This window comes from Anabrus simplex, chromosome 2, assembly GCF_040414725.1.
Source record: "Anabrus simplex isolate iqAnaSimp1 chromosome 2, ASM4041472v1, whole genome shotgun sequence".
Classification (NCBI taxonomy): Eukaryota; Metazoa; Arthropoda; class Insecta; order Orthoptera; family Tettigoniidae; genus Anabrus; species Anabrus simplex.
Genome location: NC_090266.1, coordinates 84,523,555 through 84,546,250, shown reverse-complemented (window position 1 = coordinate 84,546,250; position 22,696 = coordinate 84,523,555). Strand labels below are relative to the sequence as shown.

General features: G+C 38.9%; 1 protein-coding gene across 1 annotated transcript in view; it reads right to left on the bottom strand.

Moving 5' to 3' along the window:
* Positions 1–22,696, bottom strand: part of Stt3B (catalytic subunit 3B of the oligosaccharyltransferase complex) — a 518,075-nt gene that overhangs the window by 255,507 nt on the left and 239,872 nt on the right. Inside the window, exon 10 of the mRNA XM_067140186.2 lies at positions 13,283–13,454. Within this exon, the coding sequence (XP_066996287.1) occupies positions 13,283–13,454 (172 nt within the window). The remainder of the gene's footprint in view (positions 1–13,282; positions 13,455–22,696) is intronic.

Below are 22,696 nucleotides of genomic sequence, written 5' to 3'. Positions count from 1 at the left end.
AAAGTATGTGGTAGAACATCAGGAAATGTGAAAGACAGAGAGACACGCTGGTGGAATGATAGGGTAAAGATTAAAGTGAAGGAAAAGAAAATGGCACGGAAAGCATGGAAAATATCTACGACTGAAGTAGAAGAAAATATGTGGAGGCAAAGAATTTGACCAAGAAAGTAGTGGAAGAAAAGAGGAAAAACTGGGCCTTATTCACACAGAAATTGAAAGATGATATGGAGGGCAGCAATAAATTACTGTACGGTATTTTAAGAAACAAAAAGAGAGATCAAGTAAACACCAGATTTGTGAAGGATGAAGGTGGCATAATATTAACAAAGCCAGAAGAAATAAGAAATAGATGGAGAGAGTATTTTCAGAAGTTGCTGAACATAAGAACTAATGACAGTCATTCAATGGACAGCCAGGAAAGGCAATTAGTTGATGAAGAAATGGATAAAGTAATTACAATGAATGAAATTGAAATGGCAGTAAGAAAGATGAAGAATGGAAAAACTGTTGGAACAGATGAAATGCAGTGGACATATGGAGTTCTCAAGGATTGTCTAGGGGTATAAGGAGGTTCCTGAGGATTGGCAAAAGGGAATATTCATCACTATTTTTCAAGAAAGGCGATAAGAAGGTATTGAACTACAGGGGAATTACTCCGATATTCCATGTTGCTAAGATAATGGAAAGGATACTGGGAAGTACAAGGTGTACAACTTTGCTTCCGCCGTTTGCCAATGGATAGCGACAATGGTATGTAGCGGCCGAACGAAACAGATCGCAGACTTCAGGCAGTTAGCTTGCACCTCGGTCAACATAACCCCATTCAAACTTAGTCGATGTGTGTCTGCATCATAAAGTTGTTCTCGATTGAGCATGGCAGTGTACGAGCCAAATTCTCGGCATTTGCGGGAGGCGTTACTGTTTTGTTTCAATATGAAGAAAACAGCAGCTGAGTCTCATCGAATGCTCTCGCATACGTATGGTGAGGACGCTATTAGTGGAAGAACGTGTCGTGAGTGGTTTCAACGCTTCAAGAACGGTGATTTTAACGTCTAAGACCGGCATAGTGGTGGAAGAGAGAAGTTTTCGAAGATGCAGAATTGGAGACATTGCTGAGTGAAGACTCGCGTCAAACTAAAGAAGAATTGGCACGATCAGTGGGAGTGACACAGCAAGCCATTTAAAAACGTCTCAAGACCATGGGCATGATTCAGAAAGAAGGAACATGGGTCCCGTATTAGTTGAAAACAAGAGACGAATGGGGAAGAAAAATGGGTTCATTATGATAACCGTAAACACAAAAAGTCATGGGGATATCCCGGCCATGCTTCAACGTTGACGGTAAAGCCGAATATTCACGGCTCCAAGATCATGCTCTGCACTTGGTGGGACCAACTCGGCGTCCGTGTACTACGAGGTGTTAAAACCCGGTGAAACAATTAGAGGTGCTTGTTATTGAACGCAGTTAATGCGTTTGAGCAGAGCATTGAAAGAAAAACTGCCGCAATACAGCGAGAGGCACGATACAAGTGATTTTGCAACACGACAACGCTCGACCCCATGTTACAAAAGAGGTCAAAACATACCTGGGCATGTTAAAATGGGACGTCCTACCCCACCCACTGTATACTCCAGACGTTGCTCCCTCTGATTATCACCTGTTTCGATCAATGGCGCATGGCCTGGCTGACCGACACTTCCAATCTCATGAAGAAGTCATAAATTGGATCGATTCGTGGATCGCTTCAAAAGATGAACAATTTTTTCGACACGGAATTCGAACACTGCCCGAAAGATGGGAGAAAGTCGTGGCCAGCGATGGACACTACTTTGAATGATACATGTGTAAGTAATCTGTTTCATTAAAGCCTCCAATGCTGGGGACAAAACGGCGAAAGCGAAGTTGTACACCTTGTAGGATAAGTGACATCAGATACAGAAAAATCAGTTTGGTTTCAGAAGTGGAAGGTCAACAATTGAGCCCATTTTCATTGAGGCAAGTAATGGAAAAGCAATGGGAGTATGGGAATGATATGGTGATGACATTCATTCGCACTGAAAAAGCATTATGACAGTGTCCCCAGGACTAAAGTTTGGGATAGCCAGGTGCAAAAAGGAATTGGACAGGGATTAATAAAAATGATCATGGCAATGTACAAGGAATATTGTAGTTGCATTCAAACACAAGTTGCCAGGACAAGTTGGTTCAAAATCACTAGTGGGCTGAGACAGGGAAGTGTTCTATCACCAATCCAGTTTACAATAGTAATGGATGACATCATGAGAACAGCAAAAGCAACATATGGAGGAAGAGAAATGAACATCATGTTATTTGCAGATGGAGAGAAGAGGACATAAAGGTTGAAGAACAGTCGGATGTGGTGAATGGGAAGATCGAAGAATGTGGATTGAAAACAAGTGTAGAAAAGAGTTAACATATCCACAATGACGCACACAAAATGCTGTCAGTTGGTACATTTATTTATTCACATCTATTTACAAATTAAACACACACATAACCATAACAGTTTGAAGACTATGTCGCCCCTTATGGGGTGACGGACGCTCATACAAAAGTCACCCCTCATGGAGCTTCATTGTTCTAAGGAAAGTTAAAATTACAAAAAACAACACAGATGATAATATATCATGCTAGTCATTGAATTTATGCCATAGTATAAATGATATGAAAGGATAACAGTTTTTACAAGATACACATCACTTGTGAATCAACTCATACTGAGGTTTGCATAAGAATGCTTTGTCTGGGCAATGTTTACAATATGTTACTTTTTTCGCTTCCCTTGCAGCCTGTCGACCTCCAGTTTCGTTAGCCTCTTTGTAGTATATGCTGTAGTATTTCCTTCTCTTCCATGCAGAATTTCCAGCCTTTTCAGTTTCTTCCGTCTCCACAAGGAGATGGATACCACGATTGTGACTAGGGGTTTCTACTTCATCCGAGAAGCACATCAGTTCAAGAGCACATTTCTCCTTGAAGGTAGTGACGGACATTTTCTGAAGCTTTGACACTGTTTGATAGTTTCTGTATGCAATCCACGAATTCACAAAGCTCGTTCCAATTAGTAGTTCCGTCGCTACCTCTGATACCATCTGACAGTTTTCCGAACAGATGTATTATAGGGCAATAGCTGGTCAGATACATCAATGCCAGGCTTTGCTTTGTTATAGTCAATAACTACGGATGGTTTGAAAATTTCCGTGTAACTCTTATCATGTTTTCCTGAAGTTACAAAATTCTAACGGGTGCTTAGCTGAGAGCATATAAACCTCTCGCTTGTCCATCCATTGCAATGCTAGGATACCATTCTATGACTCCTTAGCAACCATTTTTCTTTTCATGACTCTTTCTTTTAGACCTGGCGGAAGCCCAACTCTATTCTTCTGCAAGGTACCAACCAGATGAGTGCGTCTAGCTAGAAGTTTATTCGCCAGATCAACTGACGTGTAGAAATTGTCTGTGAACAAAGTTGATCCACTGTCTAAATAAGGATCCATAAGTTCCATCACAACAGCTGTAGCATGTGGTAGTCCAGGGTTAGCAGTTGTCCCTTTGCCGCATTACACTTTTGTGGTGTAGGTATAGTCGCCTGTATCACAGTTTGAATACCTTCACCCTGTATTTATGAGCCTTATTTGGAATAAACTGGTGAAATAGTAGTCTTCCCCTGAAGGGGATCATAGATTCGTAAATGACTAATGTTTCTTGTGGCTCATTTAGTTCTTTGAAATTCTTATTGAGCTTTAGAACAAGAGGTGCGATTTTATACAACCTGTCATGACCTCGGTTTGCTTCACTGCTGAAATGCCAGAAACGTCAAATCAGTAAGAACTTGTCCCGCTTCATTACATGACCCCAATATAGTTTTTATACAGTCTGTTCTTTCTTGACCAATAATTATGTAGTTTGGGAAACTGTGCTAAGCCCATCCATATCAATAAGCCTAAGAACTTTTTCACGTCAGCAAAATTGATATCAGTCCACTGAGTGAATCTACTCTGCCTACTTGCACGTTTCCCTTGCAACACATTCCTAGCATTTTCATTGGGTTCATGCACCATCATATTGATGATATCGTCATTAACTATAGCATGATAGAAATCAACTGGTTGAGATTTAACACTCAGAGGAAATTTTAAACCTGGGCTATGTGTGAATAAAAAAATGTTTTTGCAAACCTGAGAATGTTCCCCAGTAATTGTCACTGGGTGGTGATATGGTTGAATCATTGTACGATGCAGCACCGGAATCTTTGCTAGTGTCCTCACTACACAAACTACTGTCCAATTCCAACTTGGAAAAGGTGGCATCACACTGCAAATCCGAAATGTACAATCACTTGATTCAGCACTCGAACCCTTTTCAAGTTCTTCTTCTATCTCTCTATCGGTAAGGGGCTTACTCGACACAGAAACACATATAACATGAATTAAAATCTTGTCACAAAACTATAAATTACAAGGAACTCTTTGAAAAGCGTGTAAACCAACAGTTCACAACACAGAGCACAGTGTTCCACAACAACAAACGTAACGCGCACTTTCTCCGTTGCATTGCCAACCTAATAACCATGTCACCCCAATACGGGGACCCAAACATAGTAACTTTGAACATAAATTATGTCCTTGCTTATCATCTACGAATGAAATTACGCACATCCGTAGCCCACAACAACCTGAAATATGTATTTATTTATTTATTTATTTGGGAAACCAAAACAGCGAGAAGCCGAATTACAGAGTTCCGCAATGAAATACATATTTACAATAGAGTAGCACAAGGCAAGCATAAAGAAAAGTGGAAGAATGACGAAAAAACATCTAACGATAAAAATAGAGGAGAAAATTAAAAACTAACAAAATTAGAGACACAACATATAAAAACAAAAAATAAAGGCTAGAGAAACGAGAAAAATTGTTGGACGTAAAACGAAGAGAAGAACTTACAGCTAGGCACAGTAAGATAAATACAGATATAACACTTAAGTAATTGTATACTACAGTAAAAAAAAAATAAAAAAATTAAAAAAAAATATTATGTACAAAAGAGAGGACAGCAATGAGAAGAGAAAAAAGGAATATGAAGAAAATTAACTAGGTTAAGTTAAGGAAGAATCGATTAAAGGAGGGTTGGTATGCGGATAAATAAACTTCTTTGAACGAGAGAGAGGCGGGAATACGGAATATGAAGGGGCGGAGTAATCCTGGTTTTGCGAGTTGGAACATGTAAGGAAAAGAAGGATGCAGGTTCAGGAGAACGAAATAAACCGTTAACAGCGTTATATAGGAATCTAAGGTCGGCTACATTCCTGCGACTAGATAACGGGTGAGGGTTTAACTTGTCTAGTATCTGATTACTGCTCAAGTTTCGACAATCAGATACTCTGGCTCTAACAATGGCACAGAAGAATGACTGCACGCGGTCAATATGATTCAGATTAGTGGGTGAAGAGGTAGACCAAATGGGAGACGCGAATTCAGTAATCGGTAGGATGCAAGATACATAGTAGGCTCGGAGGGCGCGGATATCGGTGATGTCAGAAAATCTATACAACAAACCGAGAAGTGACATTGCTCGCGCGGTTATCTTTTGTATATGGGGGACAAATAACAATTTACTGTCAAACATCACTCCTAAGTCATTTTGTTCTGTTAGAGTTGGGAACGGGTTACCGAGGAGGGAGTATTTACTGAGAATAGGGGATTTACGAAGCGTGATCGATATAGAGGAACACTTGGCAGGATTAGGCTTAAGACGCCATGTGGAGCACCATTCGGAGAGTGAATTAAGCCCACTCTGTAAGGAGTTTACGTCAGATAAAGAATCGATTTGTTTGAATATTTTACAGTCATCTGCAAATAGTAGAATTTCACAAGAAACGGAGGATATAGAATTAATGAGATCGTCAATAAATAAGACAAAAAGAAGCGGACCTAGGACACTGCCCTGTGGGACGCCAGAATGTACCATAACAAGAGTCGAACTGAACCCATCAAGAACCACACGCTGAGTTCTGGTATTGAGAAAGCTCTGCAGGAGAGTTAGCAAGCGACCATGGATATTAAAACTTTCTGAGAGTTTATAGGAAAGAAGTGCGTGGTCTACGGTATCAAAAGCCTTAGCAATATCAATGTAGCACACGTCCAGTTGAGAACCGGCGTTAAGAGCAGATGTTGCACGATGGAGAAGAACAGCCAGATTAGTTAGGCAGGAGCTACCAGGAAGAAAACCATGCTGCTGGGACGATATATAAGGAAGTGTGAAAGAAAGAAGGCACTGGTGGACAATCTTTTCACAGATGAGCGACAGAGTGGGTAATATAGAAATCGGACGATAGTTTCTGACATCAGACCTCTTTCCACTTTTAAAAACCGGAGTGATGTTAGCGATTTTCCAGTCGTCAGGAAAGTAGCCGGCTGAGAAGCAACGGTTAAATATAACAGCAATAGGATGGGCAAGAGTCGTAGCGGTATTCGTAAGGAAGACAGGACTGAGACCATCCGGACCAGTAGGTTTATTTTCTGGCAGGGAGGAAAGTAACGAATAGACTTCTGACTCAGAGGTGGAAAGATTACTGAGACTATGAGAAGGAACAGACTCAACAGACGGAAAATCAGGGAACTGAACAGGTGCAACAAAGTTAGACGCAAAGTAATCGTTGAAAATTTCCGGTCTATTACTACCACTGGCTAAATTATCACCCCAAGTCACTGTGTCTGGCACATGCTTTGTATTTCGGCAGTTTACCACGAAAAAAGCAAATGTACGCATCAACGTTAATGTGTTAATCACTGCTGTCACTAGCAAAATACACACATCAACAAGCAACCATTTGTAACAATTAACTATCACCGCACATGGAGACTGCAACCTTGAAACAGATGACTGCTCGCAAGCATGTCACAACACGTGGTCACAAGTATAACCTGTTAATCCATGAATCCACTGAACAATAACTCTTCTCTACCGTCAAGATCGCCTCCTTATATATGTCCCGGCCAGGCTTCTAGAAAGATACGTAAAAAAAAAAAAAAAAAAAAAAAAACCTTCTCGTAAATTCTCAAGTGCTTAACAACATAGATATAGTGTACAGAACATTCTCCATCGTTCTCGTCTACCCAGTACCACTCTGGACGTTACAGTGTGTTTCACAATTTTGTAGTGGATGACAAATCATGAATACTGGTAATAATAAATTATATACAGGTTCTTACATTAAGTGAACTCATATAAATATCTATATGCAGCAAATGTTTCATGACATAAACTCACAACCTCATAACCTCGTAAACTAATAATGATACTAATAAGTGGATGTACATCACAAGTAATAATAATAATAATAATAATAATAATAATAATAATAATAATAATAATAATAATAATAATAATAAGAGCTCGCTACTTGCATTATTTACCAATGGGTGAGAGAAGATGTTTTTCAAGTTGTATCAGTTTATCACACTTGCGTCAGAGTAAAACTCTTGTTATGACTAGAGGGGATAAAGAAGGGAAAGGTTGGATTAGACTTGCAGACAAGCCCCTGGAAGTAGTGGAGAGGTTAAAAGGCCTCGGGAGTGAATTAATGGAGAATGTTCGAGTGGATGCAGAGATTAGTAAGAGGATTCAAGCTAGAAGTTGCTTCTATCAAAGTGTAAGAAACATGTTTGGGACAAAGATGTGCCAATGGAAGCAAAGGAAACTATGTACAAGATGTATTATGTACCCATAACAACTTAGAGAGCAGACTTGGACAATGACAAAGAAGGATGAGAGTCAAATAGAGGTAGCCAAAATGAAGTTCTTGAACAGTATGATACAGAAGAGTAGAAAAGACAAAATAAGGAATGAGAATATCCAGGAAGAAATTGGAGTGGAAAAAATGAATGATAGAAGAGAGAATAGCCAACTAAGATGGTTTGGGCACATAAAGCGAATAAGTGATGGAAAGAATGCCAAAAAAGGTGATGGAAATGCAAATGCAAGGAAGGAGAGGCTGTGGACGACCACAATTGAGAGGGAAGGACACAATCCAACGCAGTATTATAGAAAGAAACCTGGACTGGGAACCATATTTGCCCCCACCTGGCTACAGCTGGATAAAGGGAAATAATGATGATATAAATTTACTCATTCAGGACAAATATTTCAGGTTTCCTATGGGAAACCTATGATGGCCTGGGCCTAGGAAACATCCATTTTTGAACAAGATAAAGTCCCTCATAGTGCATAGGCACTGCCATTGGCTGTAAGTAGCCTACACAGTTGTCTCTACGGTACGCACTAGCCATACATCTTGGTAGGTGTGCTAGCTACCAATTGATGAGCCCAAATTGCCACGCTGGCAACATGGAGTTGACTTATACGGTTGTTATCCATACCTTAGTGTTGCGCGTATGTTCACAGAACTGATGTTGCACCCCTTTGAAGCATCTTGGCTTCCCTAACTTCCCAATTATAACAGGCTTCAGTTTGTTCATCTCCATGGAGTTTGCACACAGAAGAGCAGTTACCTATTCTTTTGAACTTTTGCCCACAAACCCCTTATTTCCCTTGAATTCCAGGGTTTTGTTTGGCATTAATTTGTAGAATAATACAGATGAGGCTGCATTATGAATGTCCCCTGAAGAATATTCTTTCAAGGTAGCTGATAATTATCTTCAGCCGCCATCAAGACTAAACTTCCTTCGGACATCATTAGCTTCTCGATTTATAATCTTGTCGAATGCCACAACTTTCCCAGAACCTACGAAGCCAACCAGTACTCCCCATGAATTCTGGAAACCCAAGCTAACGTGTGAAGGACCTCGCATGTTCACGTAACAGTGGGTCATTGACAAGGATGTTACTGGCCAGCATTTCAACAGACATCTTTGTCCACCTCCTCACTGTCTGCTGTCCTTATCTTTCGCTGTGGACAAAGGGCATTGGCATCAAAATCCTTTCCTAGTTCTGTTTTAGAAAATTAGATAGCGTTGAAGGACTAATGGCATACTTATTTGCTAACACTCCTTTCTTTTAAAGAAAACTGCTGTCGCTTCTTACAATTAATAGACGATGTTATGAAGTTAACAGGCACACTAATACACATGTTGCTTTACAAGTGGAAGACATTCATTGAATGTATCATGAGTTGTGAATAAACAAAATGCAGTAGTACAGCAGAAATGAAACTGTAATGTTCATTGGTTGCTTTACACTCCTACCCAGAAAATGGTGCGACTTCTTGCACTGGAAGATTTGCAAAGCTTACTGACAATTCTAAATGTATATTCTGCTTGACCAATCATGTACATGTATATAAAATGGCTACCACATTGCCTCAATAATAATGCGCCGTATACACGCAAATAACCCCGTAATCCATACATCCTATTTTAGGAGAGAATTCTTTTAAATATAAAAACTTGGCTTTAATTTGTGTTTTATTTACAACAAATTAATCCTACACAATTATGTACTCCAAAACAGAATAAAATATGTGTTTTAAGAAACCCATCATAATCTTCACATTGTGCTGGGTAGGCAACCTGCTTGTTCAGAACTGTACATGGTTTCCGTATCTTAACCCGATATTTTTTTTTGCTAGTGGCTTTACGTTGCACCGACATAGATAGGTCTTACGGCGACGATGGGACAGGAAAGGGCTAGGAGTTGGACGGAAGCGGCCATGGCCTTAATTAAGGTACAGCCCCAGCATTTGCCTGGTGTGAAAATTGGAAACCACAGCAAACCATCTTCAGGGCCGCCGACAGTGGGATTCGAACCCACTATCTCCAGGATGAAAGCTCACAGCTGCGCGCTCTTAACCGCATGGCCAACTTGCCCGGTCGATATTTTTGTAATCTGCTAGTTTCACCTATGCATTGTCGTAATGAGTGTGTTGTCTGTTACTAGCTGTATAAGAATATTTTGCGTGAAATGTCCAGTGATTAAAACAGGGTGAATTTCAATTACATTTTGAAAAAATAAAGTGAAATTTAGCCAAAAAAGTTAAATTTTAATGTGTTATAATGAAATGGCTTAAACAGTGTACCCAGAGTAAAGGTATGGAAAGAAATGCAAACAGAAAGGATGTGGAAAACAAACGACAGAATATGTGCAAACAATGTACAAAAATTGTTGCACCTGTGTCCAGACTCAAGTGGAGAGGAGAGAGAGTGGTTTTTGGAAAGAAAGTAGACTACGACAAGGAAGTGTGCTGTCACCGCTATTATTCATAATGGTTATGGACGAAATTGTGAAGGAGACAAAGGTAAAATATAAGGAGAGGAAGTACAAAGGCAACTCGACATGTTGAGTGAGATTATTGAAAAATACAGAATAAAAATCAGTGTCGAAAAGAGGAAGACAATGGTGTTGGCTAGAGGAGAAAGGGAAAGCAAATTGATGCAGGACTGGACATGCAGGTCAGTAAAAGGATTCACCAGAGAAATGTATTGTGGTGTAGAAGAAGTATCAATTTAAGTACAAGAAATGATGTACAAGATTTACTACTGCCCAATCCTGACGTATGCCATGGAGACCTGGACACCCCACAACAAGACAGGAGAATAAAATCCCCAACAGTGAAATGAAATATTTAAGTACGATAGGACATAAAAGAAAGGCCAGAGTAAGATATGAGGACATCAGGAAGGAAATCAGAGTGGAAAAGCAGACAGAATTGGGAGGGATAAACTTAGATGTTGTGAATATGTTAAGAGGAGGGAAGAGGGTTGGATGCCAAAGTGGATGATTGTGAGACAGATAGGAAGAGGGAGGGCAAGAGGGAGGCAAGGTGGTGGAAAACAATCAAGAATAGTACAATTAGAAGAAACCTGGATTGGAACACAGTTGAGGAGGAACAATGGTGGTGGGATAGAGAAAGGTGCCATAAACATTATGGGAACAGGACGAGGGAGATGATGACAAACATATAATGAACGTCGAAATTCATTAAAATGAAATATTTTAAATGCATACTAATGGGGAACGGAAAGAGGCCTACAGATCAGTTTGCAATTCTGAAAATTTTGTTATACTGGCATATTTTAAGAGCGAAATTTCACTGTACTTGTAACTGGTTATCTATTATGTGCTGTGGAATGAATAAGACCACTTTTAGTACCATTATTACAGTAAAACCTCGTTAATTCGAAGTCGTTGGGACTCAAAAATCGGACTTTGAATTACGTGATTTCGAATTAACCGCCAATTCGCAATTCAGAAGTACCAACCCTTGCTGCGTTACAAAATATTCTAAGGCCCGTTACTGCATGCAGTTAACCTTGATTCACAGTTTATACCTTTCAAATGCCATGAAAAAAGAACTGTTTCCAAAATGTATCCAAAAAGGTGCATTTACAGTATTCAAATAATGCACTTGCATATCTCACTGGCAAATATAACCTCACGCAATGAAAGAAAGAAAGAAAGAAAGAAAGAAAGAAAAACAAAAAAAAAAAAAGCACGATTCAAAGACGAGGAGAAATCTATGCTGGCTCCCATGTGCAAGTGCTTTATTCATTGGAGTACTATACTGTATGCATTTTAGATACCTTGTATTTACACAGAAAGTACCCGATGCCCTTAAAATCAAACTTTCCTATGACTCTATCCTTGTACGATTTCCCGCCATGGCACTTTTCTCGTACTTCAGAAATGTAAACACTTGCCGCGTCAGTATTCTAAGACCCATTAATACATGCAATCACCTTGATTCACAGTTTAAACCTTTCCAATGCCATGGAAAAACTATTTCCGAAATGTATCCAACAAGATGCATTTACAATGTTCAAATAATGCACTTGGATAAATCACTGACGAACATAACCTCACGCAACGAAAGAAAAAATCACACAATTCAAAGACGAGGATAAATTATGCTGGTTCCCCTGTGCAAATGCATTATTATTTGGATATCTGTACTGCTTGCATTTTTAGATGCTTTGTACTGGCATGGAAAGTGCCCGACGCCTTTAAAACATTGTAGCTTATCGAACTTTTCTATGACGAGGGGATAAAGTTTCTCGCTTCCATGTGCATTGCAATTGCAACGCATTACAATGACCCCCACCCTTGTACGATTTCCCAGTTGGCACTTTCTCCTTTAAAACCATAAGACCGTTTGGGCTCGCATTAAAATAAAGCAATGCAGTTTCATTGGCAATTGCAGTATTGTTCGGTGCCTACGAATTTATTATATGAGCCACGCTTTTTCGTCAACTGTCAGCATCGCCAGCGTTCGCGCATTCTGTTTTCCCGCACACTGCCTGTTGCGTGATATTACGGCGTTCCTTTAAAAGGTTGAATACAAAAGAATTCCGATTTCATTCAACTTGGCAACCATGAAGCGCACTGTGGACCCACCAAAGTGAGTGTAAGTGCGGAAAGCTACCCCTCCACGTTCCGGAACACGTGTTCTATTATGACGCGGATAAATTTCTAGTTGAAATTACTCTGTAACATACTATTGTTTTAAAATGTAAAGGCAGTTTCGAATTAAAAGTCTGAATTTCGGTAATGGGGCCGACATTGTACTTCGAATTACAAATTATCCGTTTCGAATTAAACAATTTAAATAACATGCAAAACTGCATCTCATGTTTCCGGGAACGAGAGCTTCTTCGAATTACGTGGGATTTTGAATTAACTGATTTCGAATTATCGAGGTTCTACTGTATCTACTGTAATAGGTCAGGATATGTCAAACTACCCAGATTTTGTCAGCATAACCAATCTGTTTACATAATTTTTACAACTAGCTTCATGTCACACCGATGCAGTAGGTCTTATGGCGACGATGGGATAGGGAATGTCTAGGATTGGGAAGGATGTAGCCATGGCTTCAAAATTAATGTACAGCCCCAGCATTTGCCTGGTGTGAAAATAGGTAACCACAGAAAATCACCTTTAGGGCTGCCGACACAGATTCGAACCCACAATCTCCCAAATGCAAGCTCACAGCTGTGTGGCCCTAACTGCAGGGCCAACTGTTTACAGTAAGTAGGCATCCTCTTTCTGAAATCTGATGTAGTGCTGATATTCAAAGTGCGAAGAAATCTACCACCGCACTCAAAATGCCTACCACTGTACTGAACTATGGTTATGTAACTCTGAGCACAAGACAAAAATAGCCCATGTAATGCACTAACTATTTTCTGAAGTAAGCATGCAAATGATTTGAGCATCATTTAACCCAAGACACTTAATGCAAGAAAAGGAGAACATATTCAAAAAGTTCATCAAAACAGAATCTTAAAAGTTTTGGGTGTACATTACCAAAGCAATGTGGCTGTTGTTCCAAGTATTATTGTCCACTAGAGTTGTACGATTAGCCATTCCAGCAATCTGATACCCGTAGTCCCACCAACTCATTACTCTGGCATCATGAGGTGTGTTTTGCGAGAGCCAGTAGTATGCTTCTCTAAAATCATCTAATATTTGACGAGATCTAGAACAAAAAGTGACAGTTCATATATAAAATCTAAAATAAATACATATTCATTAAAATGACGGTAATGGGCATAAACAACTGTTAAGACAGGAAAGGAAGGGATCTTATGAAATTATTCAGAAATTATGGAAAGGAGCAATCAAATGGCAATTCAGGTCATATGAATCGTCTAGATTCAAACCCCTCTATGGCAAGCTTTACAAATTTTACAGGAGAAGGCAAAACATGTTACACTATGATATAATACATTTATAAACACAAAACTTATGAAAACTTTACGTCATCCTAAACTAAATTGATTGAGCCATAGTATTCGTAAGTAGTAATCATATTTTGAACATAATAATTAATGATAAAATCATATAGGGGGTTTTGCAACTAATTTTCTTGCATAGTGGGTTTTGAACTTAGTAATGGCGAATGTTGCATAAAATAGTGGATTTTGTACCTAACCAGAAAATGATCACACACCTAAGTTTTGCAGAACTTCTAGTGCGTGTATTGATCCTTCATTTTGCAAACAACTCATAAAATTATTTTATCACAGAAATAGTAACATTTTCACTGAATATTTGCACAAAATAATAGTACTGGTAAACAAATTTTGAATTTGGAAACAAAGTTTAAATATGCAGAGCTTCCTCTTCCAGTGGTTCACATACTAAGTCCTCTTCCTGAAGATCAACCTCTGGAGCTTCAAATAGATAAAACTGGAGGTTTTCTAACTCTTTCCACTGCGGTCCATAATGTTTCGATAGAAGTTGGTGGATGTCATTTATCTTTGCAGCACTTAAATATCTTCCTGATGTCACAGTCGTAGGAAGGATGTCGGAAGTCTTGAGTCCATTCTTAGTAATGTACTTTCTTACACCTATATTAACTCGGTAATTCGATTCTCCTTGTAATTTAATGTTTCCTTTGGTTTTGAATAGTATAAACCTCTTGCACGAGTTGAAGCTGACATGCCAAGTTCCAACACTCTTGAATACTCGCTTTGCTTCTATTTTCCAGTCATAAACACATACGCCATTATCACCAAACTTGTGAAGCTTTCCATGATTCTGTACAATTTCTTCATAGTCCTTTGGTTCCACAATGACTTCTTTTTTCCTCACTTCCTTCTCCACTCTTGCAAACACCCTGTCGGGAGGAATGAACGAATGTCCAACTACAGGAAATATGAATTGTACACTTTGTACTGAAGCAGGAGCATCGCAGGACAGCCACTTACTTGCCATACAAATCATAGTGCAATTTTTGTTCTGTCCACTGCAACCATCTGCGACGAGCCTTACAGTGTGTACGCCATTCATAGATGTGCTGCACAAAGTGTGAAAAACAGCACTTGCTATTTCATTTGAGCTTTTGGGGTACTCATTCTCTGTCCAGCAGTATGAGTGTACATTGTCATCGTGAAGTTTTGTTTTGGAATGACCCCGTACTACCGCAAAATGATAGAAATTCAGCTGTCTACTAAAATAGGCAGACTGGTCTGGAACCTTTGGCAGAGGAAAATTTTTCTCACAGTCATATGAAAAAGTAAGAACATTAAGTTCATCCTGTCTTAAAATATAAAAAAATGCTTTGTATTTCAGTCGAACTCGTTTTTCAGTTATTAATTGCTACCTGATTTTAAAGTTCTTTTCCACCTTCAATCGTTCTCCTATTTCAATGCACTTTGAGCAAGCATCTACCCTTGGGGTACCAAATCTGATATTATAATTAGTGTTAAAAATATTTCTAAAAAAGCATTCCTTTACTTTAAGCACACTTTGTTGATTGTAAATCCGCCACAGTTTCTTTATGTTCAGTTCTGGACGAAAGTACACCCAGATGCTCTTTGATCTACAATAATGACTTTCTTCTGCTCTGATTGACTCTATAAATGTCCTTACAGCTTTTCTTTTTCTGAATTAATTTTACTTCTATCTCCACCTCTATTCTCCACAGGAATTTTACCACCCGAAATGTGTGATCTTTTCAGTACACCCTGTACTCTGTCTTTCTTCAGACCTAGGCATTTTAAAAATGTTTCTCTGCAAACAGGAATTAGGGATCCAGTTACTGAATCGCGTATGTGGTAATTGTAGGTTACATTTCTCCTCGTTCCTTTGGTTTTCCTTGCTTTGACCACTGTACAGTGTTTGAGAATGAAATAATCCTGTTGAATTTTATTTCGGGAACTGTAATATACCTCGTGAAATTTATTCATGTCATGCATTCGTACCTGAGTGCACTTGAGCTTTGTCGAACTGTGTCCACAAGTTGGCGGTTCGAGAAGACCCTTGGCAGAATACATTTCTCTCTTCTTTACGTTCCGCTTCCACGTTTCTGGCTGCCTAACGCGTTTCCTTGATTCATGAGGAGCCACTTTAGAAGGATACTGATTGTGGTCTGACATTATATACATCAAAAACTCACTCACAAACTCACTTTAAAATCCTTCAGCTTAATCTTATCAACACAAAACCAGCTTTGTAGATGAACAAGATGCCAATTATTGGCTCTAATCGCTTCCGTCACAAACCTCGTGACTACTTTTATACTCTCTCATTGGCTAACTATCCATAGCGGTTGTTGAACCTAAGTGTATATATTAATAGTGGGTTTTGAACCTCACTCCAATTTTTAAATGTGTAAAACTAGTGGAAAACAGTGGATTTTGCTCCTAAGGGTACTCAATTCATAATCTCATGAGAAAAACAAACCGGGATGTGCAATAAATGCAATATCGAAAAAACGTTGCCGTAGAGGGTTTTGAATCTAGACGATTCATATATAAAAAGGCATTTGCATGATCAAAACACCAATAGGAAAAATACAATGAGAGGTCATTTATAGAAGACAGAGCAACAGAGAGAGAGGAGATAAGGACAAGCATGAAAATGCAAAAGGATGAGGAGAGTCTCTACATCTTCATATATTGTCTTCAAATAAAAAGGCTCTCGCCCAATCAATCCCAGTTGTCGAATATTAATTTATTTTCAACCACTGATTAGCTCATTACTGCTTTCCAGTTTCACCATGGGGGCAGGCTTCAACACTCATTGAGCAGTCATCTTGACTTCAATAAATAAACCTTAGATAATTTAAAGTTAGCCTCGTCAATACTTAGAGTTGTTTACTTAATTTATTTTTTAATTACCTCGTACACCGTACATGTTTCGAGAATTTTACTGTCCTCTTCCTCAGAGGCTTTTTTCTCACTGCCAATTATCTCTTGGATCTCCCTACTTAATATTACACATCAACACCAAAGTTCTAAACATCTCTTAATAGAAATCTAATATGTATCATAATTAAAATAAAATAAATCCTATATGTCATAAAAGAAGACTAAAACTACACTATTCTATTTGCAATTTTCTTACAATGTCATCCTCGTCTATTATATAAAAATACAATCAATTTATTAAAATTCAAACTTTTACAAAATCTTCCACTTCAGAGATCATGTCGTTTAAATTTTGCGGGTATTTCCATTTGTCCTCGAAAAAAACCTAGAGTTCTAGCAGTGGTGGTTGGCTGTCAGGAGCACACGAGCACGTGAACACCCAGTTTTTTTTTGTTTTTTTTTCTACTTGCTTGTTGTTTCGTAGATCTGGAGAAAGTATACGACAGGGTACCGAGGGAAAAGATGTTCACTAGACTGGGGGACTATGGAATTAAAGGTAGATTATTAAAATCAAAGGCATTTATGTTGACAATTGGGCTTCAGTGAGAATTGATGGTAGAATGATTTCTTGGTTCAGGGTACTTACAGGGGTTAGACAAGGCTGTAATCTTTCACCTTTGCTGTTCGTAGTTTACATGGATCATCTGCTGAAAGGTATAAAATGGCAGGGAGGGATTCAGTTAGGTGGAAATGTAGTAAGCAGTCTGGCCTATGCTGACGACTTGGTCTTAATGGCAGATTGTGCCGAAAGCCTGCAGTCTAATATCTTGGAACTTGAAAATAGGTGCAATGAGTAAGGTATGAAAATTAGCCTCTCAAAGACTAAATTGATGTCAGTAGGTAAGAAATTCAACAGAATTGAATGTCAGATTGGTGATATAAAGCTAGAACAGGTCGATAATTTCAAGTATTTAGGCTGTGTGTTCTCCCCCTGGATGATAATATAGTAAGTGAGATTGAATCAAGGTGTCGTAAAGCTAATGCAGTGAGCTCGCAGTTGCGATCAACAGTATTCTGTAAGAAGGAAGTCGGCTCCCAGACGAAACTATCCTTACATCGGTCTGTTTTCAGACCAACTTTGCTTTACGGGAGCGAAAGCTGGGTGGACTCAGGATATCTTATTCATAAGTTAGAAGTAACAGACATGAAAGTAGCCAGAACGATTGCTGGTACAAACAGGTGGGAACAATGGAAGGAGGGTACTCAGAATGAGGAGATAAAGGCTAATTTAGGAATGAACTCGATGGATGAAGCTGTACGCATAAACCAGCTTCGGTGGTGGGGTCATGTGAGGCGAATGGAGGAGGATAGGTTACCTAGGAGAATAATGGACTCTGCTATGGAAGGTAAGAGAAGTAGAGGTAGACCAAGACGACGATGGTTAGACTCAGTTTCTAACGATTTTTTTGCTAGGGGCTTTACGTCGCACCGACACATATAGGTCTTATGGCGACGATGTGATAGGAAAGGCTTAGGAGTTGGAAGGAAGCGGCCGTGGCCTTAATTAAGGTACAGCCCCAGCATTTGCCTGGTGTGAAAATGGAAACCCACGGAAAACCATTTTCAGGGCAGCCGATAGTGGGATTCGAACCTACTATCTCCCGGATGCAAGCTCACAGCCGCGCGCCTCTACGCGCATGGCCAACTCGCCCGGTAGGTATAGAACTAAAATGAGGCCACAACACTAGTTGCAAATCGAGGATCGTGGCGACGTTTAATAAATTCACAGAGGTTTGCAGACTGAACGCTGAAAGGCATAACAGTCTATAATGATAATGTATGTATGTATGTATGTATGTATCAATGTTCAAGATTTAAAACAACAAAATTTGAATTCATTTCATTACGTTTCAAAATTTTTTACCAGGCACCAAAATACATTAACAATGCTGATATTAGTGTGTAGAATTCAGTGAAAAAAAGGAAAAAAACGAAATGCTTTATCATGCACCATTTACAAAATATTAAAAAATCCTAAAATTCTTACTGTATTATGCAAATTTACAGAAATATGAAAACAATTGTATCAATATAAAAATAAAATTGCAGTCATAAAAATTGGCAGAATACAGTACATAATATTACTTACTCTCTGGAAAAAAAAAAGTACTACGGAGGTAAGACACCCCCAGCACCCCTAGGTGAAAATAAAATACAACCTCAACGTTATATTGTATTGGATTTATTGAATGCTCTGGAAACTTTATAATGTACTGCATAACAAATAGAAAGAAAGCAAACCTAGGCAGAGAATATTTTCATGAAACAAAACACCCATTTCACCATTAGTTCTTTATCTTTGGCCGGCCATGTGTTTAAAATTCTCGGAGGGTTGGGAGCTTTGACAATGCAAGACAAACATAGTGAAGGGAAGTAATACATCTGTCAGCACTGATAGCAGTGAAGAGAAGAGTGCCAAAACATGTTAGATATTTGAGGAAAGAAAATGTAAGATAAACACAGCTCTTAGATGAATGTATTTATACGAGGCCCTTAGAACAGCAGAGGCGTATGCGCCAAAGTACGCTTTCTTGTTTTTTTATTGCAACATATAGTATGAAGTGTACTATTTCATGCTTGCTCAGTGTGAATGGTCGATACGGCTTGGATATGAAGGAATTCGCCGTTTGACTATAGCCTGACCGGCCGGACTGCAGTTGAATCTCAAGAATAGCAAAGGCGTATGAGCCAGCCTACCAACCGGGGCCGGGTATCTGTCGAGTTCAGTCTGTTGCATGTGAAGACAGCTGTAACACGCTATCTGGTGGCTTGTACCTCTCAAAGTAAGAATTATTGAGTGCATGTAGTGTTTGGTATCGACGATACCATTCAACAAACCTTTAGTGCATTTAGCGTAATGATGTACGTTTATTGCTGTTGCCATAGACATGCAACAGGCACTTCCCACACCCAAAATCAATTCTAGAATCCAATTTCACAAGAGGAAAATATGGACTTATAATTTTGGTATCCACAATATAAAGGACAGAACAGCTTCGATGTATCTTTGGGAAGAAAGTACTGGAAAACAAGGCTCTGCTGAAATTGCATGTTGCCTCATGCACTATATCGAAAGTAAAATACCACCAGAAGTGAAGACATGTAATTTCAGTGATAATTGCAGTGGACAGAATAAAAACATGACCTGTCTCAGGTACATCCAAATATTGAACACGTCTTCACGATTCCTGGCTACTCTTATCTTCTTTGTAATCGTGATTTTGGGAATATAGAATTCTATCTTAGGAGAAGAGAAGTGTTTACTGGGATTCAGTATGGCCAACAAATAAGAATTTGCAGAAGGAAGAACCCTTCTGATGTCATTATGGTGACGAGAGACTAGTTTAAAGATGTAGGAATTTTGCAACAGCACAGAACGAAGTGGCAAGTTCCGGGCTCCAAGTTTTCAGAGGGAATACTTTTTGTTTTCTCCAGCACTACAAAATGGGATTTGGCATTAAACCTATTTACAGCGAAGAATCTTATCAAGTGCATCCGCAAAAAGGACGTTGTAAGGGCTACGATTATCATCTCAATCTTTTGACAGTCAGTCTACTGAATAACTATGCTAAACCTGTAGTTATTTCACCAGAAGAACTTTCAGATCTTCGCTCACTTCTTCCGTACATTCTCACGCATCATCATGCAAACTTCACAAGTGATCAAGAAAACATGTATCACACAGCAGTGGGAGAAATAGAGGCAGCAGTAGATGACAACACTTTACATTACTGACATATGCATGGTTCCTCCCAGCACAACCCAACCTGGACCAGCGCTTAGGCATCTTTGGTTCTCTACACTTTATACTTGATGGTTATGTATTTCTTTATATAAATTATGTGTTATTGTGTATTCTTTACTATTTATATTAATTTCACAAAGGAAAGATTTAGTGTATCCTCCTATTCAATACATATTAATTGTATTAATGATTAATATTAGAACAATTCTTGCAAAATGTTAACATTTCACAGGAAAAACCTGCTTCGGCTATCACTTGCATGAATGCATACCGTATTTAAATAACATTGTCGACAAAAAATAGCGTTCAGAAACCTTGAATATATGTCAAACAGCATTTTTACAATCATACTTTACAATATTAATACATTATGTTCACTTCTGAACACTTCTTAATGTCTTTTATCGATTCTTTTAATAAAGTGCTGTAAACCTTTTATCACACTGTTCCCCAAAACTAGTTTTGGCGCATACGCGCCTTAGTAAAACGTTAATCACATTTCTCTCAAAACTACCTTTTTGCGCATAAGCCTTTGCTATTCTATGGGCCTCATATTAGCAGAGTGCCACCAGTCTTCAGTTGACTTTCTTTTGTCGTTGTTGGAGTGTAATATTCACTAATTTTTAAGTGTTTCTTAGTGTTGTGTATGGTGATATGTAAATATGACTTCAGTGTCTGCAGCATCAAGAAGGCAGTGTGTGAACAACCCAAACAATTTCAGTTATATAAGTGGTTTATACTTGTTACTGAGACAGGAACATAATATTACACCCTTGATTCAGATAGTGTACCTTACAGATTTCAAAGTTAAGCTGGGAGATCAAGATAAAAAGTGGACACCACATACTATATTTAAAACATGTTGTGAAGGACTATGATTGTTGTTTAGTGGAAAACAGAAATCCATGCTGTTTGGAATTACCACGATTTGGCATGAACCAAAATATCATTATAATGTTTGCTACATTTGTATCTGCTATGTATCGAGGTACAACAAACATAATATATCAAAAATAAAATATACCAAAAGCTTACAATCAGCTACTAAGCCTGTGTCACACAGTCCAGATATTCCCGTTCCAGTGCCACGAAAGCAACTAGAACAGAACATTTTGAAGCAGGTGAGGATTTCTCTCCACTCACTTCAGAAGACATACCACGACAAACAAAAGCTTTTTACTCAGGGAGAGCTAACCGATTTCGTGCAGGACTTAAGTGTTACCAAGGAAAAGAATGAGACTGAAAGAAAAGAAAATGCTGGCACCAGGAGTGGTCGTTAGTTGATACAGGAACTGAAATAATTCCATAAGTTTTTCAAAATGGATAAACAGGTAGTTTATTGCTGAGACATATCAGGTTTAATTCTTCTGTATGGTAGTGAAAAGTATGATTGAAGCGAATTTCCTTCAATTCCCATTGGATATTCTGTTTTTCTCAAAGAAACTTACAAACATTTTCAGCTGATTCTAGAAAAAATATTAACAACCAGGAACATCACTGGCTACTCTGTGGAGACCTAAAGGTAACTGCTATCTTGCTAGGCCAACAAGCAGGTCACACAAAATTTCCTTGTTTTTGTATCCTTAAGATATCACAAGTAGAGGTAAACACTGGAAAACAAAAGAGTGGCCCAAGAGTGAAAGTGGAGAAAAAAAAATAATTCGTGCGAATCTGGTCAATCCTAAAACAATACTACTTCCCCATGTAATTCAAGCTAGTCTGGTTGAACCTAAAAAAAAAAAAAAAACCACTACTTCCCCTTCGCATATCAAGCTAGAGATCATTAAGCAGTCTGTAAAGGCCCGTTTTCACATGTAGGACTGTGCTTCGACCGTGCTACGGCGGTGTCGCCTACTCCGTCTTTTCACATGTAGGACTGTGCTGCGACTGTGCTGTGGGCATGTGGTCCTTGTTCATTGCATTTGTGCTCACAGGTTGGAGACATGGATCCGAATGAAGAAGACGTAGTTATCGCCTGTGCAGCGTACATTGTTTTACAACAAAAGAAGAATAAGTATAAAGGCATTCATGTTGTTGAACTAAACTTATCACTTGTTCGTCCATCTTTAAGGAAGACAACTGCGCCACAACTACTACTGAAAACTATCACACAATGTATCTAAACCAACGAACACAGTACTCAGACAGCGCATTGCGCACTCTATGTTATTCTGTGCTCGTTGGTCACTGGATCACGTACGACCGAGTGCTTCCGATTACCACCGAAATAAGACGGAAGTCCGGCTTGGCGACACTAGGGCGACCATTTCTAATTTTCACATGTGGTACTGTGCTGAGACCAGGCGACGACTGTGTGGG